Raw genomic sequence first — 26,994 nt, 5'->3', positions numbered from 1 at the left:
TCAGAAAGGGCAAAATTCTCTTCACACATAGGAGTTTTAAAGCTGGGGCCTTCACCAAGTGTATATATACAGGTTTTATCACATGTGATGCCATCAGCTATAATGAGCCAGGTCAGACCACCTTCAGGGTTTGTGTAGTAGTAGTTGGGCCGTCCTTTGCTATCACATTCTGAGACCAATATCCTTCATATCAAATGATTCAGAGCCACTGAATTTAATCTAAATACATATGATCAAATTTTTGACACTATGTTGAGCATATGAAGATGATGACCTTCTGTTGCCTCTGAACCTTCCAAGTCAAAGATAACATCCAGCCAATTTAGGAACTCGCTGCGATCAACGTAATAGGCTCGAAGGTACTCCTCCACAAGATTGGCGATGGTATTATGCACAGGCAGCAAGTGCAGGTGCAGATGAACCAAAACCAAAGAGGTGGTATCCAACCTTGTGGTCAGTGCTATCTCCCTCTTGCCGACAATCCAAAGACCCTTCATCAATGGTACCCAAGATTTTTCAGTGGATGGGACACTATACAGGCCCTGATATCCCTCAAATATCAGCTTTTGTGCGAGTAAAGAATTCATATTAAACCTACATGGTATACCTGCATTGCACCTCTGTCACGGTTTATGGTGCAGGCCAGACATTCAAACTGCATCTGCTCAGTCATATTCCACTGTCGGAGATCTGGAATGCAATGCAAGCAAACAGCTCTGCTGCAGTTTGGACGGTCACAGTCGACCAAGTTTCTGCCTTATTGCCAGAGAAAGCAATACTAGGTGCATGGTGTTAGCAAGATGCATATGTTGAAGAGAGAAACAACACCATATCACAGACTTCTATGCCATCTGGAAGATCTTGTGACGTTGATGCTTAGGAGCATGAGCAGAAGGAGGTATAGTTGGATTGGAGGTGAGTAAGCTATTCTCATGTTCATGAACAGCAGCAGTGATAGACACTGCAGAATCACGTATGGGTTGACTGCTTCAGCATCGAGGGACATCCATTTTAGCAGCAGATGCACATCCTTTCGGCCTGCATATGACTTCGACAAATGGGTGGCTCTGAAAACACATGAGGGCAGAGCAGGAACACTTGCCTCATCCTCATCCTCATCCTTGGCCTCGGCCTCGCTCTTCTCCTCAACATCCTCCTTGATATCCTCCTCGACATTTGACACAGGCACATAGCTTAGTGGCTGGTGGATTGTCTCCTTATGTTCCTCCTTGGTATTGTCCAATTTATCACTCTCCTTTGATTCATCATTGGACAGAGGTGGGCTACCAGTGTGATTGTGATTTACTAGAAATGTCTCACCTCTGTCCGAGTCATCATCCAGAAACTCCCCCTTCAACTGACCATCTCCATTGACATCTTCATACAAACCTCTATACACAATGCTCCCCCTGTCATCTCTGCTTTCTCTCAACTGGAACTGCTTCTAATTATCCATGTCCTTCATCTCATCCACACTCAGAGTCAATTGCGACATAGTATCTGCTTGGGGGGTCATGTGAGGTGTCAGCGAATGCAGGGTAGAGTCTGTCATTATAATATCAAATGAAATGTTGCTTATTTGACAAACGTATTCACTATTAGAAACATGAAAACGTACCTGGTCTGTCCTTTTGCAAAGGTCGGCCATGGTAGTAAGCTGGTGGCACAGATCTACAGTACGAGATGCCTCCTCTAATTGGCTGATCAGCCTGATCGAGATTGAAACCTTGATGCTGGTCCTGACTTGTACCCACAGATGCAGGATTCTCTGGGATTGAGTGCAGATTGAAGGTAGATTGCCTAACACCAGACTGCGGGGTATAGGCAGGGACACAGGTCTACCTTTATAGTACAAAGGCCTGACCCTGACTATACATACAGGTACATAGACCTGCATATAGTACAGGTCTATGAGAGTCACAGGTTTATAAAAGATAAACCTGTACTATGACCTGTACTATTACTATGTATGTACCTATGTGTAGTTTACTACACATTCTGGACATGTCTTCAAGTAAAGTAGTACTTAAGAGCAAAGTTTAACATGCAAAGTTTAAGTTTAAGTAGCTCTCTTACAGAATATATGTGTTAGCATTTGTGCTTTAATTAATTTAGTTTAATTTGAGTCTCACTCATATATTTATAAAAACTCCGCAGGTTTATATAGTCAGACCTCATATACCTATACTATGTGTACAGGTTTCACAGGTCCAACAAACTCATACCTGGACTATAACATTTACTATAACTATACTTGGACCTTTGCATAGTTTATTACACTACTATGTCCCTGCCTAGTGAGGTAGAGGTCTGACTGGCCGGCTGAGCAGACTGTGCGTGCTTCTCAGACTGGCTGTGCATGGTAGAATATACAAAAGTAGCCAAATAGATGTGTGAGAATAAGCAGCAGAGGCACAGCAACAGAAATATAGCAGAGCAGAGACAGCAAGGATAGAGCAAGAGAGAGAGAGAGAGAGAGACAGATCAGATTATAGTGATTGCAATCAAAAGGACTTGTGCGCGCGAGCCCATGGAGATCACGTGATATGCTTGGAGGGCCGGACTTCCCGAAATCTAGTGGACAGTGGCTGAAATTTGATCGGAGTCCGAAAATCGTCCAAATATAGCAATATTCCAGCCACCAGTGTACACCTTCTGCATATGGAAGGTGCTTGACGCATCTGGTGTCTGGGGCACATGACCGAACAAACATGGCCAAATAGTTGGTTTTATGAGCTGGCGCAACTTCCTCTCTCTCTTCCTTCTCTACCACCACCATCCCCTTCCAGCAAGCCGGCCACAAGTGGCTGAGCTTTGTTGCTGCATGTTGCCATGAGCATGCAGTGTCAAAGCTTAGTTATTTGTGCATGCCTTTGTAAGGTAACTGTTTCTTTTCCTGTAGATAGTATTATGTAATATGCACTTTACTGACATCATCCCATGGCTGGTCTTTGGCCAGTCATGGGGTACATGTGGGTTTTGGGGGATCGCGGTGGCGAGCTGCAGAGGGCTCCGCGTTGTGGGGGTGACCCACTCGCATCCCTCACCTGGTACTTGAGATTTGGGGGATCACTGGGCATGCAGCGGCGAGCTGCAGAGGGCTCCGCATTGTGGGGGCGACTCACTCGCGTCCCTTACCTGGTACTTGAGATTTGGGGGATCACTGGGCATGCAGCGGCGAGCTGCAGAGGGCTCCGCATTGCGGGGGCAACCCACTCGCGCCTCTCACCCAGTATATATGGGAATTGGGGGATTTTGCACTTCGGTGCCAATGCGCTTCGGCGTACTTGCGTCTAGGCGCATATGTGCTCTGCACATTACATTGTCGCCGGCCATCAGCCTTGTGCTGTGCGAGTCGTGCGTGGAGCTGCCATTGGCCTGCTCCACAAGGTCAGTCTTTTTTACTTGTTTGTTTCTTTTTGCATGGTATGGTGCGAGTACAGGAAGTGTAAGAAAGATGTGGTAAGTACTCCACAGCACATCATACAGATACTGACAAGGGTTCTTCAGCATATGGTGGGTTTTATGGCAGTGGTGAAGACCAGGCCAAATTCTATAGTGGATTGAAAGAACCGGTGAGTTTTTTTTCCTTGCATTTTGAAGAATACTGACCTCTTGATGTTTCCACAGCCTCTTACACATGTACTGAAAATTGACGACGGTCACTGCAGCGCGAGCAATGCAGCGCGCAAGGTGAGCATTTTCTAATGTTTTCTGACTGTTTTCTGACTTCCTTTTGGTGTTTTGCAGATTGTATTTGTACTTTCCTTGTAGTCTATTTTCTTTCATTTTTCCCCTCTTCCTGGTGCTTGTGACAAATGAGGGAGGGCCCGCCCTCAGTCATCACAAGTCACCTTTTATTTTCCATCTTTGTAGTTAGAAAAAATTGTAATACTTGAGTTTGTATCCATGAAGCATGAATAAGGCGAAGCCATGCCGGTATGCCGGACGATGCACGAGCGCTTAAGTCACGTGATCACATCACGTGCCACCGTGTGCACTTTTTGAACCCTTGGCCCTGCCCAAATTTCCATCTTGCCTCTTCCCACCATCTGCTACAACAGCAATTCCAGTACTTTCATCCTTTCAAAAGCCCTACTATCAACCATGGCTGGCAAAGCTCAAGAGTATGTGCTTTCTCCAAGCCAGATTTCATCTGATTGAGCAAACTGAACCATAGCTCTGAACTTCCAGACCCTTGTACCCCTGGAGGGTATCACTGCATATAGTATATATAATGTAAGCAGTAACTGTATGATGAATAAAGCCTAAGTACAGCCTAGATACAGCCTTAAACTATGTATTCAGAAGCTCCAAAGGGAAAAGAAGACTGTTACAAGCCTTAAACGTAATGTGTATAATGTCATTCCCTCAAATAAGGCAGATATTGAGGGGTATACCCTCAGGGTTTGGTACCCTTACCCATACTCTTACCCCTGGTGAAGGGTATGTACCCTTGGAGGGTAAGAGTAGAGGTACAGCTCAAAGTACCCAGGGGTATACCCCTGCTCTGCACTAGCCTGACACCATGCTTCTTTAAGGTCCTGGAGGATACACTCATTCAAATTTAAATAGCCAGTCACACACATTTATTGACTACTTTGCATACCTACCTTTGCAACTCGCAAACTATCTAACAATCATTTGACCATTGAATGCCTGTTGTGATTGAAGTGCAAAGTCCTTGAACATTGCACCTTGCTTTGCTGCATAGGATGCATGATCACATAGACCTGCACTCACCGCCTCCATCTCCCTGGTCTGCCACTCATGCTGCTTGCGTTCAAACCACAGGACAGTCTATAACATCTCATATTACACCTTTGGTACCTCCTCCTTGTATCTTGTACCTTGTGCCTTTGCTCTCAGCCAGTTAACTCGATTAACTGACATGCTAATTACAATCTGTGAATAAGTTTAACCAGGCATGAACAGATAGTCACTCACCCTCCTTCATCACTTAAGGCCCTAGTGCAGAGCAGGGGTATGCATAACCCTCAAGGGTAAGAGGTAAGGGTATTGGAGAGTAAGGGTAGGGGTATGAACTTTCAGACCCTTGTACCCCTGGAGGGTATCACTGCATTTAGTATATATAATGTAAGCAGTAATTGTATGGTGACTAAAGCCTAAGTACAGCCTAGATACAGCCTTAAACTATGTTTACAGAAGCTTTAAAGGGAAAAGAAGAATATTACAAGCCTTAAACTTAATGTCTATGATGTTATTTCCTCAAGTAAGGCAGATATTGAGGGGTATACCCTCAGGGTTTGGTACCCTTACCCATACTCTTACCCCTGGTGAAGGGTATGTACCCTTGGAGGGTAAGGGTAGGGGTACAGCTCAAAGTTCCCAGGGGTATACCCCTGCTTTGCACTAGTGTCAGCAAGACCATTAAGTTTGGATGCCTTAGCCTGAAGCCCCATTTGTGTAAAAAGCTATATGGCCAAGGCCAAAGTGTGAAAAACTCTTTATAGAATGAAAATTTCTAGATCCTCGGCCAAGGCCACCATTTTCACAAAAACTATATAGGGCATTCTTGGCTAATGCCAAAGTTTAGAAGACCCTATATAGAATATAAATTTCAGAACACTCAGCCAAGACCACCATTTCCATAAAAACTATATAGGATATTTTCAGCCACAACCAAATTTCAGACAATCCTATATAGGATTTCAATTTCTTGACCCTTGGCCGCAGGCATTATTTTCACAAAAATCTATATAGGGTACCCTTGGCCACAGCCAAATGTTAGGAAATGCTATATAGGATCAAAATTTCATGTGCCTTGGCCGGGTGGAACATTTACACAAAGATTCTATACAGGTCCACTTGGCCAAGCCCAACTGTCTGCAAACTCTATATAGGATTGGAATTTTATGACTCTTGGCCAATGGCACTATTTCAGCTACAATCTATATAGAGAAATGGTGTCCGACCCCAAAATGCCCGACAACCTATATAGACTTTAAACTGCACCTCCCTTGGCTAACTCCCAAATATGCGACTCAGCCTATATAGCCTACTTATCTTGGCCAACCCTATATCTCCATCCTATATTATATTCTTGGCCAACACTTGGTTTTATGGAAATTTACACAAAATATTCCACCTCGGTTATATGGACTTTTAGGTATATATTGGCTGATAGGTGTGTGCATCCGCCATCATGATGCTGACCGCGGATGGTGATGTCATCATGCCAGCATGTTCGACTCTGATTGTATGTGTGCAGATATATCCACAGAATGCGAAAAAAGAAGTGGTCATCGACCCATTTCGAAAGTGGGCCAATTCCATTGGCTCGGAATATGTCTGCACCTGCATCTGCGACATAGCCAAATGGCGCCACTCCGAAAATCCTCCTGCTTTGCTGGGTACCCATTGTCCCTCGATCTCTGTCCAAGTCGTGAGGTGCTGGAAGATCCTGCTCGTGCTGAAGATCTTGATCGGTTGTGCGACTCTGAGCTGTGACGAGACTGCATGGATTGCATGGGCTGCCCACCTCTGCATGGTGGCGTGGGTGCTAGCGAGAGATTGTGGCGCTGGTCCAACTGTTGTGGAGCGCAGTCACAAATGTGAGCGTAATGTGGATTTGCGTGCCCGCACCATTTGCCAGTGCCAATGCCATTGCCCGTGCCAATGCCAGTGCCAGTGCCAGTGCCAATGCCAATGCCCGTGCAATTACATAGATGGGAGCGCCGAGATATCGTGTGGATATGGTGATTTGAAAATTCAAATTGTCAGCATGTCATCTGCCACCAAATGGTCGAAGTACGCACGCTAAAATCCCGCTCGTTGTCTCTGCGGCCGCGTTCTGCCCAGTATATGCGTTCTTTGGTCTTCCGTATGAGCTCCTTGTTGATCTGTGCAAGGTTGTACGCCGTTGCTGAAGAAGTAATCGCCCTGTGCCAGAGCTTGTGTTGCTCTCCCTGGTATACCAGAAGAGTCTTCTGGTCGAGCGGATCAATGCTCGAGCGAAGCTCATGTATCTGCAGGTTGCCCCAGAACCTTGCGAGCATGGTGATCCACTCTTCCGGCCAACGTGCTTGTTCCATTGCGAGGACCATGCGCAGTACAGCTTGACAGAAGTCTTCCCAGTGAATGTCCTTGTCATCTGTGACTCCTCGGGCTTCTCTCACGGATGCTGCAGGGACCCAGGAGGTGGAACCATCCGCTGTTCGAGTGATCACCATTGCCTCATCATCAACGGAGCTGGTAATGCGCAGTGCCTCTTCAAGCCCCTCGTTTGTGTAGTACCATAGTTCTACAAAATTGCCTTTCTCCATTCTTTTGACTGCGTAGTTAGCGGCAATAACTGGAGCAACGGTTGGTACGTCTCTGTCCGGGATCGGTGCAAACTTTGCTCTATTCTTTTTTGTTTCTTCCTTCTGTGCATTCGCCTGCTCTACGAGCTGTGCTTCCTGTGTGTCCTTATCTGCCTCTGCTGCCAACCTAATCTGCTCCGCTATCTCAGCTTCATGTTCCTCTATCTGGAGCTGCCATGCTACCTTGTCAGCCTCATTTCCAGCCTTCCAGATATTGACTAGTAACTGAATAGCCTGCTCGTTGGAGGTGTTGTCATTGACCAGCGGCGCGCGGGTCACTGCATACATGTCCGAAGCATAGTCGGGGCATTCCAGCGATGTGGGGTCGAGCTGCATTTCGAGTATTACTTATACTAGATTCTGTAGAGAGTCTTATTAAACTAGATGGTCTAAGGAACGTCCGAAACGTGAAAGTCTAGATGAAAATGAAAGCTTAAACTGCTTTGATATCGAGCAGCGAGAACGCCAGTCATGGCGGAAGGCAAGAAAAGATGCCACGCCACAACTGCCTAATCCGAACATAGACGAAATTCTGTGTTCGCGCTCGTTCCTCGTGCTCACTCAGAAAACAATCCATGGATGCCTTGTGACATGTGACAAGCGCCCAAAACGGTTCAGTTCACTGGTCCTGTGACGCGTGACTGAACCTAAGGTCATATCAGTACAGTAATGTTCATATAGTCACTGAGTACCTAGCACTGAGCTATTTTTCTAGCATCTACATATGCCCATTGGCTGTTCTGCCACCATGCTCACTTTTGTACATATACATATTTTCTCCTTCCATCCTATTCCTGGGCGTATCGAGTTAGCCATATACAGTACATGCAACACAGGTAGCTGGAGCCGGGATCTTCAAGGCAGGTATATGTAACAATTTCACAGTGCCTCACATTCTAGTGGGCATTCTTGAGATGGTTCCGATTGCAGGCAGGAGTTCGAACGTGCGCGTGAACATTTAACTGAAACAAGAATGTTCATCGAGTTCAACAATCCCATGTGTGAAATTGTAAGAGGGAACCACGACTTTGTTGAACTTGGCCAAAGACGACCAAACAAAGCACCTAGGCCCGCGTTCCTTCTGGCTCTGCAAGTTTGTTCTTGAGCCTGCTTCAGGATCCCCGGACTCATGAAACGGAGCATGAGTTTTTGATCGAATGTAAGCAGTCGCGCTATTCCGTATTATCTCTGAAGTTTCCTCTTTGGATTTCACTAGTTCGGAGATTTCGTGAGTAGTGAGTGGTACAGTGGCCGTGAACAGGATGATTCGAGCATGCAGAGAGCATACTAGTAGCTGCCGATGCTCGAGGAGGCCTTGAGTTTTCTTTTTTCACTGCAGTAGGACTTGACAAACAATGTGATGAAGGCAAGCAACAAAACTCTGTTTCATTTTGATGATCAGGATGGTATCACATTCGGCGAGTTTTTGGCTGTCATTGTTGCTAGTTTACTTCTGTGTTCCCAGCTCATGTTTACTTTCCATGGGGCTACGGTGGTCCTTCACTCACGCAGCAAGACGAGGGAAGTTTACTCGATCGTGGTGTACGTCTCGCCGTTCAGCCTGAAATTCATCCCGGAGGTCTTCACGAAGCCTGTTATGGGAATTACGGCCGAGGGATGTGCTCATCCCTCGGCCGCACTGTTCTCCCAATCAATGATAAATGTCACTCATCAGAAATATCGCAGAGGCACTTGTTCTGCAGGATGTACTGACCTGACCTTTATACCTGCTAGAGGCCCGACATCATCTCTCGCCCATGCGATTTCCTGCCCTGCACAGCCGGCAGATGCTCGCACTTTGCACAAACATTTATTCAAGGGTACACAAGAGGTGAGGCTACGAAAATAGACTTCTCCCTCGCTTCTCCTCAAGCCGGTTGAATGGCAATTAAAAGAAGCAGCACCGGCGCAGTGGTACGTGAGGACCGTGTTTGTTCCTCCGCGAGCACTCGCCATCCTGATACGAATAATTTGCGTACAGAATTGTTGCCTTCACCGGTGAGTTCTAGCCTGCTCTCATCCTATTGACCACTGATACACACTGTCCCTTCGACGTTGACTTTCAGTACTAGCAGCTGGGCAGTATTCAACTGTCTGGATCAGTGTAGTATCCGCATGCTGCTTCGTCGAACACCTGCTGACGGCAGTACGCATTCCGACCAGCGTTCTGCACGGCGCTTACATGCGGTGGTTGGTACCAACTCGAGCAGGCACACAACTTGGAGGGCGGATGCACCGTGAAGTAGAATGAGTCCTGTGGGATGACGAATGCCGTGGCCGCGGGTGTTGCTTCTACCAGACAAAATCAGCACAGAACAACCAGTACGTGCCACCCACACTTTCTCACCCATCCTCCAAGTACCCGTCGCCTGCAGCCAAGGAGTACACTGAGAAGTGGGTCGGCAGTCGTACGATGATGATGCCGCTTTCACCCCGTGCCCCTGTTTGTGGACTCTTGCGTAAGTTTCCGACTGTACTATGTACTTTGTAGACGTAGTATCTGTCCTTACTGTAGTTCTGAATATATCTATTCTAGCTTATTTGTGTCTTAAAGTGTCTGGAAGATCCTCTGAGTTTGTCTGGAAGACTTTCTGACTTGTCTGGAATTGTCTGAATTGCCACTTACATGTCTGGTTTCAGAAGCTAACCTCATGGATTCAGACGCACTCGTCTGAAGCACTTAGCGGTCTGAGAGGTCTGGTAGGTCTGATTTCAGCTCGCTAAGACCGATAAAGTGAATGTGACGTTTTGCTGATGACTGCCGAATAGACCGTCACGCCCACATAAGAACTGCATCTTCTGATACCCTAGTCAGAGCACTCTACTCGTGCGGAAATATATTCCTGACAGCATGTCGGATCCCCGAGATAAATCGTGGGCTAATCAGAGTACATTAGCTAGTAGCCATCGACGGGAAAGCTGCTAACCTCACCCGCGAATGAGCAACTGATCGAACTGAATTATGTGCGAGTTGCGTGTTAATTTGTGTCGTTTTCCTGTTATTTGACTGCATCGCAGAATATGACGGGACTAAGAAATATTTTATGTAACCGAATGGATTTAGAACTCTTTGAAGATGAAACACAGTACGCGAGGATGTGTTCACTGATGCAGATCATATCAAGCACGTAATTGAATTTATCTAAACGTATAAAACGGGTAGGTATGTTACCTACCTACCGGGGGATCAGCGATCTTGGTTGCGGCAGCTCTTCCCGCCGGCCTGTTAGAATCTGGGGAGTCGAATAACATCGGAGACAGTCCGCTAGATTGGCCCGACTCGTCCGTCGACGTGTCAAATGGTAGCTCAGAGAGAAGAATTGTCGAAGAGCCTGGGGTAGATGGTGGAGAGCGTGACGTGAGTACTGCCTGGTTAAGAGCGCCCAATTTCCCTAGACGATGCAATATTCGTGAGTTTATGAACAGAAAATTAAAACATTGTAGACCATACATATTAGGATTCTTCCATCAGAACCACATGTTCCAAATATGTCTCCCTTAGAACTGGGGTTTGCTAACGGCACGAATCCCAATTACCAACTCGCAGGCAGTCGCTCGCGTAATGATATAGACGTACGCAAATCTTCGCCGTGATCCTCTAATGAGAGTACACAGTGGACTTCTGCCGTCTCAAACTCCCAGATATGGACTTCTCCACCGTCATCACTGGACGCCACCAGTCTTCCATCGCGTGAGAGTGCCATTAACCGTATGTCATACTGAGAGAGTCAGTATGACGCAGTGCCTCGACAAAATAACAGACACTCATACCGAATGTCGAGTGTAACCGCGTGTAGTATCCAACAATCTGATTTTCCCAGAATCATCCCCTACCAAGATACCCGTACTGTCTGGCATAAATTCGATGCTTTTGACTTCATCTTTCGCCTTGAAACGTCTCAACAGTCTGCCGGTTTCCGTATCCCAAAGCTTGACCACTTCATTGTCGAACCCTGCGGCAACAGACCGCCCATCTGGCGCCATACGAATCAAGGCCGGAATATCTTGAATTTGGACTGGCGAACAATTAGATCGTAACTAACGGAATGTATACAACTGGACCTACTAGTTTGGACAGGACTCCCCGTCACTATATTCCAGGTCCGCAGGGTTTTGTCAAAGGACAAGGAGACGAGTGATCGACCATCTTGTGATATATCAACACCTCTCACTTTTGCGGTGTGTCCAACGAGAGTATTTTTGATGCGATGACCTGTGGCAGTAACAGTCCAGATCTGGGTCGTACGAATTCAACATCAAGAAGGTGGTCAGCACTGCTGTTAGGTTATGCCATCATTGAAACTTACATTGAGACGTCCACGTCTGCCTCCTGTTACAAGTAACCGACCATCTGGACCTAAGCAGAACGCATCAAAACCGCCGTGATCCAACATACTATGTAATTTGGAACATCCCCCAGATTGTGCCGGACGAAAGTCATGATACCATTACAAATCAAATCAGTTGACGAGGTAAAGACAAATCAGAAGGTGACAGTACCATATTTCGGACCCCGTCTGTACTTCAACTACACGTATCCAGCGGCGTCCACATCTCACAGCGAAATACTTGCCATCTTGTGAGAAACAAAGGTGTGCTACAGCTTTCCCCATATTCCTGTTACATATACACAATAAATAAGCTATTGTCTGTGACTCCTTCAACGCAAATGTGGTACACACCAATCATACTGATACGAGTGTATCAGTTCCACATCAATCATTCTTCTCAACACCCCGTCCTGGCTGGGAAAGAGGGCGAATCGCGCCGACCAGCCCTTTCCCTGCTCTACACCTTCGGACGGATATAGGTCCTTCTTGCAGAGAAAACATGTTGCATTTTCACTCATCCAACGGTCTCCGCAGAATCGCTGTAGTACGGAATACACCTCTAAGTGAGTTACTCGGTAGTAACAAGGGAGCGAACGCACATGAAATACATGGCCGCACGGGTACTGTCTGAGAGGTTCCTGTTCTGTCTCTTCCACTGGTCCAGGCTCGGACTTCTGCGTAGATTTCGCTTTTGGAGGTAAGAAATCCTCCAAACATAAGTAACATCTAGAGTTCTGGTCCTCCAAAGTGACGTCTACGAGATCTGAGTCCTCCCATTCAGGAAAGTTGTGAGCGCTCGCATGAGACGTAACCTCTGGCACCGGGATGTAGCGGACGAGGGGAAGAAAGTCAATCGCCTTGGCGCGGAAGACACGTCCAATGGAGTGGTCGCTGGAGTGACTGCTGGCCCGGGACTCATCGCCGGAGTGATTGCTGGTGTTATCGCCAGGGGGTTCGTCTGAAGGTTCGTTGGACTGTTCGCTGGCGTCTGCGCTGGAATGGTGGTCTGATACTTCAGTAGGGGATCCGTTGGATCCCGAATGTTCGCTGGTGCTAGGCTCATCTCGAGGAACTGGCACAACCATGCTTCGACCAGTTCGTGCATCACGGAGTCGGCGCATGACTGTGCAGGTGAGTACAATATAAGGATGAAATCACCAAAAGATCGACAGAGTGATCGGTACTTACTTCGCCAAATGCTTACACGACACCTTGTATGTGTGCTTTTAACACGATGTCTCAGACGACGCGCATGTTGGGCAGCCTAGGGGGGCCCGCTGAATCCACGCTATGTCCACGGATAATTTAAAGCCCTTCCCGGCACGCCGCATCTTCTCCGATTGGACGAGGTGTTAACAGCATGAGCGGGCAATCCGGATCTCTGGGCGACCACGAGTACATTATCAAGAACTGTCCTATTGCATGCGCGGTGATCTCTGAGCAAGCGCTGATCAAATTGAGTGCATCAGTCAATGGAGCTTGATATGTTCCATGCAAGTGCAATCATGTGCCGTTGGCGCCATAAGGTAGGACGTATTCCTACCCTGAACAGTGCTTGGAGCCAATCACCACTCACTTGTGATTCGACGTGATGCCATGATGCGCAAAACCATTCTCACTACAGGTATGGTCGCCGTATTCGAGATCGTACAAAGGAACTGCACACCTACAAAGTAACAGCCACAATATATTACAAGAGTATAAAGCACTGAGTCCAAATCTGCGCAAGGCTCACATACAGACTTGAACCTTGAGGTCCCCGTAAGGCCTGACTTGAAGTTAAGAGTGGCGTAATCATGGAAAGGCAGGAAGACTGCTGAAGCATTCACGATTCACGATATCTGTTGCCAGAGCAGGAGACAGTCACCGTGTGGAGCTCGCTCCGTTGAAAAACGGGGTACGCACAGGGGCATAGTCTAGCGCTATGAGATATCGAGTGTTGTGAAGGGGGGACGCTGCACCTTCTATCCATGCATCACATAGCTAGTGCCCATCGTCTCAACAATTTGGGTCACCCGGGGTTGACAGAAGAGGTGCTGGTGAAGATGTCTAATTTCCCTGAGACAGGTAACCTTCGTCAGTGTATAAGCCACGAAATAGAGAATTAGGGATGCGAACATGTTCGAACGATGCCAGACGCACTACATGTGACGAAGCGATTCTCCTTTTGAATGAAAGCAACACTGCGAACTGATCCGGATGGACATGTCAGCAGCGCTCTTGAATATGACCATACGATGCGGAGGTGACCCACTTCAATCTGACCCAACCCGCAGGACGAATTGCATTTCTCCCGTCTGGGCATCCCACAAAAATACTTCTTCCCAGTCACAGGATGCTAACCAGTGTCCTTCGCGCGAGATAGTGACCGAGCGAGGATACTTCAGATGAATTTATCAACGGCATACCACGCCCACGCAGAACACACTCAACGTACCTCGGTTCCGGTAAATGTTCTTGTGGTAAACACACTCGATATATCTTCTTCGGTTCCTCGATGATTGTCGAAAATCGCGGGTGAGGCCATGTACCTCTCTAGTATTGCCGTCATGTCCCAACATTTAAGTGGGTCCGTAGACCATGCTGATGACACAAGTCCAGTACCATCGGGTGTGAAGACCAGGTTCGTAATTGGATCATTGTGGCCTCTCCAGCGATTTAAAAGTGAGCCTGTGTCAACATCCCACAAGTCTATCATCCCGTCAGATGAGCCAACTACGATACGGCCGCTGTGACATGCAAGACGGAGGCTCCTCATGCCTTGTAGTTGTACTGTAAACATATAAATCAACATCTCCATATGTTGAAAATGCCAATGAACCCACTTGTCTGAATCATGTGACCGCTTCTGACGTCCCAAATGTGTAGAGTCTCGTCAGCTGCGAGGGACGCGAGCGAACTACTGCCATCCAAGAACTGCATCGATCTTACAGTGGCGCTGTGCCCAACGAGCGTAGTTGTCTTCTCCGCATGCCCGTCTGCAACTTGGATGTTCCAGATCTGTAATGCGTATATTTTCGTTCATTTATGAGCGGCGACGCGTGAGCGGACATGGCTACTTATAGCTTGAATTGCGAAATTTGATACAAATGCATGACCCACCTTGATACCTCCACGGCTATTTCCTGTCACGAGGGTTGTCTCATCGGGACTGAAGCAGCAGGCTGAGAGGTAATCGTCGGTGAAGGTGCTGCGCAAGATGGAAGATGACAACGCAGGATTATAGAATACGAAAAAAAAATAATCAGTCTATCATGGGAGGACGTGGACAGACGGCAATGTACCAGATTTTAGATGCTGTCATTGTTCGGATGACACGTCCGTGTCCACCAGCATACCGCCCTCCCACTGCCAGATATTGACCGTCCGCCGAGAAATATGCAAAATCGCAAGGTCTGCATTGCGCATAAGTCCGTTGAGCTTAGAGCATGCCGACCTTGTTCTAGAAATTACACACTCACTCGGCAGGCATTGTATAGAGAAGATCAACCTCAACTACCCTTCTGGCGATCCCATGCTGACTGCGAATAAGGTTGGACACCGCAGACCAGTCACTATTCTCTTTCAAACAATCAGTTGGATATGGCAGATCAGTTGGACCGAGTATGTCGGCTTTGCACAAGAAACATTCGGAGTGCTCTCGCATCCAAGCTGCAGCACAGTCTTGCTATGGAGTGCGAAAAATCCTATCAACTTGGGGATGAGCACTGCAACAACTAAATGAACATACATGTAGAACGTGACCGCATGGAAACTGCGTGAGTGGTTCTGGCGCTGCTGTCTCTGGCACTTGTGCGATTTGGACGGAATTCTTGCGGGGTGGTTCGTAATCGTCCAAGCAGTAGTAGCATCTTGAATTATGATCCTCCAGAGGCACATCCGGGAGATCTGAACTTTCCCATATTACAGACTGAAATTTATCGCCAGATGCCTCTGCTGGGATATAGCGGACAAGCGGAAATGCGAAGAGTCTCGTTAACTGGCCCAACTCTCCCAGCAGCCGTCGCTGGCCTGGACCAAGCGCAGATTCCATTCTTCGAAACGGGAGGCGTGAAACTTTCAAATAATACACGAGAGCGCCGACGTGATAGTGAGGACCAGCGGGAGGACGGGGTCTTGTTGCGCGCGATCAAGGTACATCCAGAGAAGTCGATGAGGAATGAAGACAGGTGGCAAAATCTTACTCACCTAGCTGCAAAGCAGCGCGAATCATTCTTGTCACATGCAACCGAGTCGTGTCCGGAAAGAAGTAGAGTCGATGAATGGACCACTGATAAGTATGGCCGCAGTATCGCAGCCACGGCCCCATTGAGGTGGCAGTATTGAATTTATCGCCGCCGTCCTGGAACCTGGACATCATCCACAACTAATATAAAGACATTAGATGACGAGACCATGGAAAGATCCGGCACTTGCCAGAGGCATGACAGGCAATGGCCTCGGACAATCTATCAATGGAGGTGGATTGTAGAGATGGAATCGTCTTATTAATGGGAATCAACTGTTCCTTGCACTGTACGGATGGACGAAGGTTTAACGTCTAACTGCAATGATTTGTCATTCGGAGGACAGTTTTACTATCCTCCGATCACCCTCCATGTAAGACAACCAGCCTATTACGCTGGGATCTCAGGCCGAACATGTCCACAGTCTTGTCAGAAAAACTCTTTGTCGAGTGCGCAGAATCCAGAAGCTCAGAAAGAGGCTTTTAAGACACTCTCCTTTCTGCTATCTGCCTGATGCGGCTGCTGGTAAGTCACCATCGCCTGTCGTAAGGGTACAGTCTCACTTGCCATCATGGCAAAGACTCAACTTGCCCGTCCGTGGGGCGCGAGCTGCAGTCCCAAACGCGCGCCAACGCGTCCGCCACATGTGACTAGTTGACTCTTCGTTGAGAGCCACGCCGCCGTTTGTATCATGATCCAGTACGTTGACTGTGTACCCTCTCCGTCCATCGCCGACTCTTGAGCAGGGGTTAGCCAGATAGTAAGACCCGCTATGATCGACAGCTAAGGTGCGTCGACGAGCAGTTCTCCCAAAGTGCTTATTTGTCTCACTGATAATGTACGTTGTGGGCGCTGGGCAGCCTTTGGTCGATCTGCATTGCAGTCATCTCGTATTTTGATCACTTCCGCCTCTCCTACTTCCGCCGCCATCCTCAAACACCTCGTCCTTCCTGGCATCTCACTTTACTCCCCTCGATCCAGCACTAGTACCCCCCGCAGACGCAGGAGACAATTTCTTCTTGAATGGACCTACTAGCGTCGGCAGCTCGCGCGCAGAGGCAGTCCCACTTCTCCGGGAATTGAATGACAGCGTCTCCGGTGAGGCGACTACGAAGGATATCAACACGCCGCTGGCGATAGATGATGGCCGCGATTGGGTCCGGAACCTTTCGCTCGTTATCACACACAATCTCCCAAATGACACTCTGGACACCCTCTCGCGTCTGCTCTGGGACGCTCTCACTGGCCCGCAGCTGATCGCAGTGCGCTCTGCTGGCTTCCTCGCAGATTTCTACGTCCGGTTCCACGAGCACTGCGTTTCGCAGCCGCACACTGATGAGACTGCTCCGTCGGTCAGATTACGCGATCTTTCCCTAGGCTCTTGCGGTGGGCGCGGGACTGTGACTTGTCCGCGCTTGACCCTACCGCCCACGCTCATATTCTTTTCCCCGTGCCGCAGCACGGCGGGGCGCTCACTGCGACTGATACGGAGAAGAACCACTTTGCGGTGTTTCAAGCACAAAAATGGAAGCTGAGCGAAGAGAACTGAACGAATCCTAAACCAAGCCGTGACCGTAAGGCATCTGGGCCGAGTCCGCATGTAATTCGCCCTGCTCCTAGCCGCCTCAGCGTCTTCTAGCTGAGGTACATCACTGCTGAACACCGACTTCCTTGCTTTGTTGGGCACACTTGACAGATGACGGATCCGTAGCAGCTAGCATGATTTCCACCATGCTCCAGATAATGCTCCGGATATGAAAACGCATGCAAACGGGCCCGATAGCATTGTGCGCATAGGACACTGTCCTGCTTAACAGCGTCTCTGCCGATTGCCTGAGTATTGCAAGTGGTGTTGCCTAATATAGAGACATTCCTGCTACTGTGGACTCCGCGGTCTTTCCCCTGCGTTTCTCAATTGAACGCGTCCTCCATGTGCCGGACGGCAAGAATCCACATATATTTCTTGTGTCTTCCTGGCAGATATATGATTGATATATGAGCCTGCTCTTCATCACAGTCCGCCCATGCCGTAGGTGTACTGTCTGTTGTCGACGTGAAGGGAAAGCGATTCACGCGAAAAAATCAAGCTCGATGTCTCGCAGCTCAATGTAAGCTCAATGCAGTTACCGCTCAGTCTCAGTCCTACTCCACGAAGGCAGAGCCAGCTCCGCAATGCTCGACGGATCGTTTCTCTTTCGACGTCACCTGCTTCTAACCGCTATTCACACTGCCCGAGTCCACCGCTAGCCAAAACATTTTCATCTGGACACGGCTGTTCAGGCGCAAGGACAGATTCAGGATCTTCGACTACAACTAGGAGAAGAAGTTGTCGAGATCGTAGGACTGCGCTGAGTAGTAGTCTATCGTGTCGTGGGGCTCTGCATGAAGGTAATCCGATGGACTCATTCACTACGCAGCACGTTACACTGTATATATGTATTGAGTTTATTCCGACATGTGTCACTGTTTTCTTGCACGATACTACTGGGCTGATTTTGCGGACCACACGTATCCGCCACTTTGTGTGTACAGAGCGCATCAACAACGAAGACCATCCTCCGTGTATATAGCTGTCTAGATCGAGAGAAAGAAGTAATTGTTGACGAGCTGCAAGAAAGCGGTATGAAGTACTATGCGCGGACCAGTCGACAAAACCAAAAGAGTAACTCCACTCGACGTTGAGCCCCGAGGGAATTTACAGCGTTCGAAATATAACCTGTATCCGGGAACTGGCTTCGTGTACATCTCATACTGAGTGCTCCTCGTCCTGACCAGTGTTATCTCGTTTACCGGACATGGTGGTGTCATTATCTACGTCTGTGCCATTAGACACCAGGAACGTGAGCCAGGGCCAAGAGACGACTTACCAGTATCGCGATCGGACATCACGGTCGCGGCTGTGTAAATCAGTCAAAGGTGCTCGACGCCCGTTACGGTGTTGAACCTACCAGATGTTGCGGGGGTCGCGGTCATAGGATCTGCCTGTTCGTGCGGGTATGCTGGATCATCTGTTGAAGAAGAGGCCGGAATAGACTGTTCATGGTCAACGAGGGATTGTGTTGACGCCTCGGGTTGTGAATCTGCCCGCTTTTCATTGAAGGTGGTAATTTTCCCTGAGATATGTATACTTCGTCGGTTTAAGCAGCAACACGGATAATTGTGGAAACGCACATGTCTGAATAGTGCATTCTTTATTAAATGTCACAACACAGCTCCTCTCCTGGTTGAAGTCAATACCAATCACTGTCCCAGATGGACATTTCAGCAACACTCCCACATGTGGCACTATAACACAGAGGATACCCACGTAGAGGTTCAACTCGTAGGACGAATTGCAGCGCTCCTGTCTGGACATCCCACAAAACACTGCTTCTCCCCGGAAGTCGCAGCATGCTAACCAACACCCATCGTGCGAGACAGTGGGTGAGAAAGGGTCCTTCGGATGTGTCTCTAAGCAGCGCATGATGCCCACACAGAGATTACAGTAAACATACCTTAGCCCCGGTGAACATTCTTGTAGGAGACAGGTTCAATAGACCTTCAGTAACCTGGGATACCTGATGGTCCCGTGAAAAGGCGGGGGAGGTCAATCCTCTGTCCAATATTGTTGTCATGTCCCAATACTTGAGTGGGTCCTCCTGTGCCGCAGCTGATACAAGTCCAGTACCATCGGGCATGAATACCAGTCCTCTTGTCCGAGAGTCATGCCCTCTCCAGTAATTCATGAGTGAGCCATTCCCGACATCCCACAACTCTATCGTTCCGTTAGATTTGGCTACTGCAACAAAGCCACCGTGACATGCAAGACAAGAACTGGACTCGTTTTGCAACTGCACTGTAGGCACAAGTGTGAATGTCAGCATATGTTGAAATCACCAATAGACTTGCTAATTTGCATCGGCTGACCGCTCGCGACGTCCCACACGTGCATAGTCATGCCCTCTGAGAGAGACACAAACGATTGATGCCTTCGAAGAACTGGAGATCCCATATGTCCTTACTGCGTCCGATGAGTGTACGGATCTTCTCATTATGTCCAGGCTGGATTTTCCAGATCTGCAGCACATACACATCCAATCATTCATGAGCCATCATGCATGAGCAAAAACAGTCAGACTTATATCCCCATTTACGAAAGCCAAATTGAGCATGACTTACAGTAATATCACCATGATCATTTTCCGTCACTAGAACTGTTCCATCTGGACTGAAGTGGTGGGTACTAAGGCCGTCTTCCATGAAGGAGCTGCCCGAAATTGGAACATGGTAATAAAGGAGAGTTTTGAAGTGCCATAGAGATCATCAGTCCGACGTGAAGGTGCAAGAATAGATGGTACAGCACCAGATTTCAGAACCTGTAGTTGTGTGGATGACGTACATGCCCGAGCCCCGTTGCACTCTCATATACTGACCGTCCTCCGAAAAAGATCCAGATATGACAAGGCTGCATCACATACAAATCAGGTGAGACAGTAGTATGCCAACCTTGTTCTAGAAATCACAAACTCACTCTTTATCAACTGTGTGAACTGTATGAAGAAGTTCCACATCAACTACCCTTCTGAAAATCCCATCCTCAACGCGGAAAATATTGGACACTGAAGACCAGCTGATGCCCTCTTGCACACATTCACTCGGATATAAGTCACTCTTGCACAGGACGCACTTAGAGTGCTCTCCTATCCATGCTCTAGCACAGTCTTGCTACGAAGTGTGAGAAGGTTGATATAACCATTATGAAGGAGTACAACAAATCAATGAACATACATGCAAAACATGACCGCATGGGAACCGCGTCAGCGGTTCTCGTGCTGTCTCCGATAGTTGCACATGCTGGGCGGACTTTCGGCGCGGCGGCTGGTAATCATCCAAGCAGTAGTAGCACCTCGAATTGTGGTCCTCCAAAGGCAAATCGGGAAGATCTGAATCCTCCCAATCAACAGGTTGAAGTTCGCCTCCACCAGACAAGAATTCTTCCGCGGGGATATAACGAACGAGGGGAAACGGGAGAAGTTCTCTCAGGTTCTCTAGCATCGATCGTGCAGGCTCGGAATCCATGTTCGAAGCATATAGCAGGATCTATCAAGAAACGCACGATAGTCTTATACTGAGGAACGAGTTGGGGTGCAGTGTCTTGCTACATACGACCGAGGCATGCCGAGAGAAGTTGATACCGACAGAACACTGTAACGGAGGCCCAAAGCGCTTGACCCACTCAGTTCCAATTGCCGAGCGACACCCCGATCGCGTTTACAATCATGTGATCGACCGGCGCTTGAAGACGCGTCTCCGATGTCACGGTCGAGGACGACCACGACGATGAGCACAAAGGAATCGCAGACCATCGAGCAGGCTACCTCTACTGTTGGCCACACCGCACTTCCTGTCGAGTACGTCGCTCCTTTCTCATCTTTGTCCACCGCTGACAGTTGAGCAGAGGTCAACCAAACAGTAAGACCCGCCGCTATGATCGACAACTAAGGTGCGTCGACGAGCAGATCTCTCTCTCCTGTTTGTCTCACAGATAATGTAGGTTGTGGGCGGCTTCTGGTCAGTCTGCACTGGAGTCATCTCGTATTTTGGTCATCTCTGCCTCCGCCACTTCCACCGCGATTCTCAAAAACCTCGTCCTTCCTGGCGTCGGTCACTTTGCTCTCCTCGATCCAGCCGTAGTATCCCGCGCAGATGCGGGTAACAATTTCTTTTTGAACGGACCTGCTAGCATCGGTCGTTCGCGCGCAGAGGAGGCCGTCACCCTTCTCCGGGAATTGAATGACAGCGTCTCCGCTGAGGCGATTACAAAGGATATCAACATGCTGCTGGCAACAGATGATGGCCGCGATTGGGTCCGGAACTTTTCCCTCGTTATCACACACAATCTTCCAAATGACACTTTGGACACCCTCTCGCGTCTGCTCTGGGACGATCCCACTGGCCCACAGCTTATCGCAGTGCGCTCTGCTGGCTTCCTTGCAGAATTCTATATCCAGTTCCGCGAGCACTGCGTTTCTCAGCCGCATACAGACGAGACCGCTCCATCGCTACGCATTACACGGCCATTCCCTGCGCTCTTGCAATGGGCGCGCGACCTTGACCTGTCTGCGCTTGACCCTACCACCCACGCGCATATTCCATTTGTCGTTATTCTTGTACACGCGGTGGACGCTTGGCGCGCAGAGGTAAGTGTTGGCCAGCGACGATGACATGCACGTGTATGCCGCACTCACCAATATTATAGCACGGCGGTGTGCTCCCCTCGACTTACGCGGAAAAGGAACACTTCAAGGAGACACTCCACGCGCGGAAGATGAAGCTCGATGAAGAGAACTTCGACGAGGCAGAAGCACAGGCGTACCGCGTTTGGGGTGAGCCCGCCGTACCGCCTGCAGTCGCCTCGCTCCTTGCTTCGGTGTCGACTACTTCTGCTGCGACGTCACCTTTGAACGTTGGCTTCCATGCGCTCTTGGGAACACTCGATGCGTTTGTAAAAGACCCGCGGGGGCCAGGATGTCTTCCTCTGAGTTCGGCCCTCCCGGATATGAAGACAGACACAACGAGCTACGTGCGCCTGCAAAGCCTCTACCGCGACTGGGCGCGCATAGAAAAGGCATATCTCTTCCGTTCAATGGTATGCATGATGCCTCACACCTTCCCAGGCACGATTCACGGAGATCCTCAAGGAGAAGTTTCCCGAGATCGCACCAGATGTGGATTCAGAGGAGCTTGATACATTCGTGAAAAACGCTCATCATATACGAGTCCTCCGCGGACGTCGGTGGGGTACCTGGGACGAGGAGCGCAAGTTCAGTGAGTCTTTACCTTCCGCTCCTGTAAGCGCCTGCTGCCTAAATATCCTAATAATTGTACTTCCGCGCAGCCTCTTCGCTTGAAAGTAGTCCTCGCGAGACTGCGACGCATCTCTCGCTCGCTGCCCTATCCACCCTTCTTTCCCAAGATCCTGGTGCGTTTTATTCCTTACTTTTTACTTTATCTGTCCGCCTCTTGGTCCCTCCTCGCTCGATCCTTGAATTATTCCTCCACTTCAAAGCAGCTTAAGATATAGTCTAATTTCTTTCCCTCCCCACAAGATCCATTGTCTGTCACAGCCGAGGGGCTGACCAAGGAGGTTCAGGCGCTCGTCGGCGCCGGCGTGGATCTCCCAAAGGAGGTGGAGGATGCAGTGGGCGAACTGTACGTTGTTTGTCAACCTCTGACATACCTTTACCGACGTCATACAGGGCCCGGGCACCGACTGCAGACCTGCCCAACACAGCGGCTTTCGTCGGTGGGCTAGTCGCACAGGAGGCCATCAAGCTCATCACGCGGCAATACGTCCCGACCAACGGTTATTGCGTCGTTGATCTCGTCGACTCATGGACCGGCGTCGTCGGGGCACCGTAGATGACAGACAGCGAAGTGGAGAAGATTGTCGTGATTGTACTTATAATGAGGTAGACCTCCAATGCAACTGTACGTGTTACTGAACTGTGGTCTCATTGCTTTCCGCCCGAGCGATTCGACTGTGATTGAATGGTCGTGACATACTAGATATCTACTGTGTCCCAGCAGCCATAACATGAGACTAGTCCCAAAGAGCCGAAAAACTAACATGAACCCATCTGTGTCTATGTATTCCTACTTCATGCTGCATAACCTAAAATGAACGTTCATCATGCAAACACAGTGAGTCACTTTATCCTCCAACGCTGTCATTGTCATTGTCTTGTTCCTGGTTTCCAAAGTCACCGACGTCACGGCGACGCCCTCCCAATTGGCGAAGGCTGCAATAATCTGTTGACCATATCTCTGTCCCCTACGTTCTTCTGTTTCTGCTGAGTCACAAGCTCAGCGAGGCTCCTGTCCAACTTAGCCTTGCCTGCTGCCTTCGCCTTCGTCTCCTCGTCAACTCCATGCTGGATGTACGCATCGGTATCCTCCTTCGCGCGGTTGTCCCTCAGGATTCTGAGTTTGAATAACTTGATGAGGTTGCCGAGCCATCCGCCCGGATTGCCTCGCAGCATCCAGTACTCAGCCTTAATCCTCCGCAGGTTATAGTCAGTTTCGACGCCGTGCAAAAATGTGCTGCAAAACCAGTAGCACTGGTTCTTTAATAGCGAATAGTTCGGCGCTCCCTCGTAGAGCGTCGGGAAAATCCGGCAGACGTCAGGCAGAGAGATAATAGTCGTCGGAGGACAGCGAAGGTAGGCGATGCGGAAGTACTTCGAGGGTTGGAAAAGTGGATCTCGAGAGATTTTATCGTTCGTCAGGCGCACGTATGCGAGCGTGTTCTTTGAGCTCGCAGAGAAGCCTTCACCAGGCTTCACCGTGGTCGCCCCCCGCTCAATGCGCAAGTGTATTACGCCTTCGCTCACTTCCTCCGAATTGTATATGTCGAGGACCAGAAATTCGTGTGCTACGGCACATCAGTTGAGGGCGCTGCTAGACATAGGCACAAGCACTGACCTATTACGGTAACGTCCTTGTAGTGGGTCACCTTGACGAGTCTGTACTTGTCGTACGCGCCAGGCTCCTGGCACTCCCGAATGTCCTTGTCGAAAGACCTCAGAGGCATCATGTAGCCGTCTTGGGCCTTGGGGTTCAAAAGCAAGTTTGTCATCGCGACCTGAGATGTTGTCAAGTGAGCGTACAGGCAACCAGGGGAGCGGTCTGGCGGAAACTCCAGTGCAATCTTCCGTCATAAGACTGGTAAAGGTTGGCGGCTCACCAAGATTGCCTCGTGGAATCTAACAGTGGCACCTCGCGTGAGTACTGCATGCACCGCCTTAGCTTCGACAGAACCAAACTCAGGCTTGTCAATGACAATTGTTGCTTACCGGTCGTAGTACAGCCGAGAGCCACAGTACAGGTATTGAATATTGACCCACTTTGAATAACTTCGCCAATGGAGTGCCAACCTAAGAACACAGCATTAAAGCGTACATGTCATCTCAGCGCTTGGCAGATAGTAGACCTTTCAGTCTCGTAGTAAGATCAGATGGATCCTGCAATTCGTTCATGAAAATATAAATCCCTCACTGCTGGCACAATAGTACCTACACCTTCGAAGAATATTTGCGACGAACAAGAGATTTGGCTCGACGTACGTCTTACTGTAAGGCAGAAGTTTGGCAGAAATCTGAAATGCAGTTTGCACGTGATGAATCAACAAGTCTTGAGTACACTTGGAGGACACAGCTCCCGAAGCATACCGTCCATGCGGGCAACGCCAGTACGTTCGCGACGCTGAAATCGTTCGGTAGGCACCGGTTGAATTTCAGCGGTGAGGAACTCACTCAGCTAAGACGTATAGTAGTACCTACCTCCCGGGCGTCCACCTACATGGTTCTCGCAACCAATGGGGAATAGTTTGCAGGTGTCTCATGGAGGCGCCGAATAATCCTCCGCCCTTCGTAGTATGTCTTCTCCAGACGATTTTCAGTTCGGCGAAGTGCTTGGCGAAGGTTCCTGGTCAATGGTTCGTACCACTATGTTAGATAATTGTCGAATTTCCGGTACTCAAATACACTCCAGGTTGTAAAAGCCGTCCATGCAAGGAGTGGCAAGGTCTTCGCCGTGAAGATAGTGAGCAAAGCTTTTCTCAAGAAAGAAGACATGGTTTCGCATGCGATGGCGGAAAGGGATGCCCTTCTCAAGCTTTTTCGAGGTAGAGGTGGCCCTCCGGGATTTGTTCGCCTATATTCCACATTTCAAGACCTCACATCGCTATGTCTGTGGCCTATCTATACATCAGTGAGGTTACTGATAGCGGGACTAGACTACGTGATGTCCTTAGCTCCGAATGGAGATTTTAAGGACCTCGTGAAGAAATGTGGATCTCTTTCGTTGGATTGTGCTCGATATTACACCGCTCAAATCCTTGATGCCGTACAATGGATGCATGCTCAAGGAGTAATTCACAGGGACCTTAAGCCCGAAAATATTCTTCTTGACGAATACTTACGTATCAAACTCGCTGATTTCGGTTCTGCGTATGTAATGGATCCGGGAAATCTAGGTGCAAATCGCAACGTTATTAGAATTGAACTGCTGACTCAATCGTGTGTAATTTCAGGGCTGCGGAAGAGTACCTTCGTTGGAACAGCAGCATACATCTCACCGGAAATGCTCTTACACAATACTTCAGGTAAAAGGTAAAGCAAGTGCATGCTTTGATCCTAGAAGCTGATTCAAACGTTGAATTCGCAGCACCGACATATGGGCGATCGGGTCGATCTTGTATTACCTATTACTAGGCCGACCTCCGTTTCTAGCTCCCACCGAGTACTTGACGTTCATGAAAGTCAAATCACTCGATTTTGTATTCCCGGAGTCAGGATTTGATGCAGATGCTAAGGATGTAATCTATCATATTCTCGTAAGTCTTCCTTACACCTAGATTTGTCGTCCCGTCCTAAGCTCCCACCTCAGGTGCTTGAGCCATCCGACCGTCTTGGAGTGGATCCAAAGTCATCCCCCACGGCGCTTCGTAAACATCCTTTTTTTGTTGGCCATAATTCAGGCTTGCCTCACTCCCAGGCTTACTTTGTTGATTGGAGCACTCTTTGGACTATTGATCCAATCGAGATCAAATCTGGACTTGTTCCGCCCCCTTCACCGCAGCCGGAAGAAATAACTCAAGAATTTTGGGACACTTTTGTTCATGAATTCAGCTTGGTTGCTGTCGATGATGGTAGTGGGGAGAATTCCGACTCGGAAGCCTGATCGACTTGTTGTGCTTTCGTTCCGGTATGTATCTTCCACTGATATGCCTTGGGACTCGGACTCGCAAGTAAGCACCCTTTATGGATGCGTTCGTACTTAATTGAACATCTATTAGTTTTTTTATGTGTCTGAGGCGTTTCCTTGATCGTTGTCTTACTGGGGCTGCTTCTTGCCGTCGAAACTGGTGCTATATTCTGCATGTACGACCTACCGCTTTGCAGTGTACTAGAAGTCAAATGTTGCTCATCGAGAATAACTTACACGTACGTACGTGGAACTCCTTTTAAGCGCCCACGAACGCTCTCCGCACATACATTCACTGGGGGCAAAAGTGGATGTTCTGCCTTGGAACAGTGTCTGAACATCCAAGGAACAGATTACATTTTTGGA

General features: G+C 48.7%; 8 protein-coding genes across 8 annotated transcripts; 3 read left to right on the top strand and 5 right to left on the bottom strand.

Moving 5' to 3' along the window:
* Positions 1-6,740: 6,740 nt before the first annotated feature.
* On the bottom strand, positions 6,741-7,661 carry SCP_0605260 (hypothetical protein; the record flags this gene model as incomplete). Its single annotated transcript, XM_027759659.1, has 1 exon — positions 6,741-7,661. One exon carries the CDS (start codon positions 7,659-7,661, stop codon positions 6,741-6,743), a length of 921 nt encoding a protein of 306 aa, XP_027615460.1.
* A 2,557-nt stretch (positions 7,662-10,218) lies between these two features.
* Positions 10,219-12,741, bottom strand: SCP_0605250 (hypothetical protein; the record flags this gene model as incomplete). The annotated part of the gene is made up of 10 exons (XM_027759658.1): positions 10,219-10,430; positions 10,502-10,717; positions 10,777-10,839; positions 10,903-11,044; positions 11,097-11,341; positions 11,392-11,560; positions 11,633-11,720; positions 11,826-11,942; positions 12,008-12,195; positions 12,256-12,741. 10 exons carry the CDS (start codon positions 12,739-12,741, stop codon positions 10,219-10,221), a joined length of 1,926 nt encoding a protein of 641 aa, XP_027615459.1.
* Positions 12,742-13,911: 1,170 nt separating this feature from the next.
* Positions 13,912-15,689, bottom strand: SCP_0605240 (hypothetical protein; the record flags this gene model as incomplete). The annotated part of the gene is made up of 7 exons (XM_027759657.1): positions 13,912-14,037; positions 14,094-14,428; positions 14,482-14,656; positions 14,759-14,846; positions 14,941-15,051; positions 15,118-15,323; positions 15,387-15,689. The coding sequence occupies 7 exons, from the start codon at positions 15,687-15,689 to the stop codon at positions 13,912-13,914; spliced, it is 1,344 nt and encodes a 447-aa protein (XP_027615458.1).
* Positions 15,690-16,718: 1,029 nt separating this feature from the next.
* Positions 16,719-17,431, top strand: SCP_0605230 (hypothetical protein; the record flags this gene model as incomplete). The annotated part of the gene is made up of 3 exons (XM_027759656.1): positions 16,719-16,764; positions 16,864-17,282; positions 17,342-17,431. 3 exons carry the CDS (start codon positions 16,719-16,721, stop codon positions 17,429-17,431), a joined length of 555 nt encoding a protein of 184 aa, XP_027615457.1.
* Positions 17,432-18,628: 1,197 nt separating this feature from the next.
* SCP_0605220 (hypothetical protein) lies at positions 18,629-20,940 on the bottom strand (the record flags this gene model as incomplete). The annotated part of the gene is made up of 11 exons (XM_027759655.1): positions 18,629-18,693; positions 18,750-18,779; positions 18,831-18,995; positions 19,054-19,318; positions 19,377-19,717; positions 19,771-19,824; positions 19,884-19,938; positions 20,041-20,128; positions 20,225-20,326; positions 20,393-20,586; positions 20,650-20,940. The coding sequence occupies 11 exons, from the start codon at positions 20,938-20,940 to the stop codon at positions 18,629-18,631; spliced, it is 1,650 nt and encodes a 549-aa protein (XP_027615456.1).
* A 261-nt stretch (positions 20,941-21,201) lies between these two features.
* Positions 21,202-23,283, top strand: SCP_0605210 (hypothetical protein; the record flags this gene model as incomplete). The annotated part of the gene is made up of 8 exons (XM_027759654.1): positions 21,202-21,272; positions 21,320-21,364; positions 21,416-22,061; positions 22,121-22,489; positions 22,539-22,689; positions 22,760-22,843; positions 22,971-23,073; positions 23,121-23,283. 8 exons carry the CDS (start codon positions 21,202-21,204, stop codon positions 23,281-23,283), a joined length of 1,632 nt encoding a protein of 543 aa, XP_027615455.1.
* A 350-nt stretch (positions 23,284-23,633) lies between these two features.
* SCP_0605200 (hypothetical protein) lies at positions 23,634-24,899 on the bottom strand (the record flags this gene model as incomplete). Its single annotated transcript, XM_027759653.1, has 5 exons — positions 23,634-24,295; positions 24,346-24,505; positions 24,608-24,651; positions 24,717-24,797; positions 24,854-24,899. The coding sequence occupies 5 exons, from the start codon at positions 24,897-24,899 to the stop codon at positions 23,634-23,636; spliced, it is 993 nt and encodes a 330-aa protein (XP_027615454.1).
* Positions 24,900-25,297: 398 nt separating this feature from the next.
* SCP_0605190 (kinase-like protein) lies at positions 25,298-26,604 on the top strand (the record flags this gene model as incomplete). Its single annotated transcript, XM_027759652.1, has 6 exons — positions 25,298-25,357; positions 25,414-25,609; positions 25,658-25,897; positions 25,955-26,033; positions 26,089-26,257; positions 26,311-26,604. The coding sequence occupies 6 exons, from the start codon at positions 25,298-25,300 to the stop codon at positions 26,602-26,604; spliced, it is 1,038 nt and encodes a 345-aa protein (XP_027615453.1).
* Between the last annotated feature and the right edge of the window lie 390 nt (positions 26,605-26,994).

This window comes from Sparassis crispa (assembly GCF_003851025.1).
Source record: "Sparassis crispa DNA, contig_000005F, whole genome shotgun sequence".
Taxonomy (NCBI): Eukaryota; Fungi; Basidiomycota; class Agaricomycetes; order Polyporales; family Sparassidaceae; genus Sparassis; species Sparassis crispa.
The sequence above is the reverse complement of the archived record's forward strand: the minus strand, read 5'-3'. Positions and strand labels throughout refer to the sequence as shown.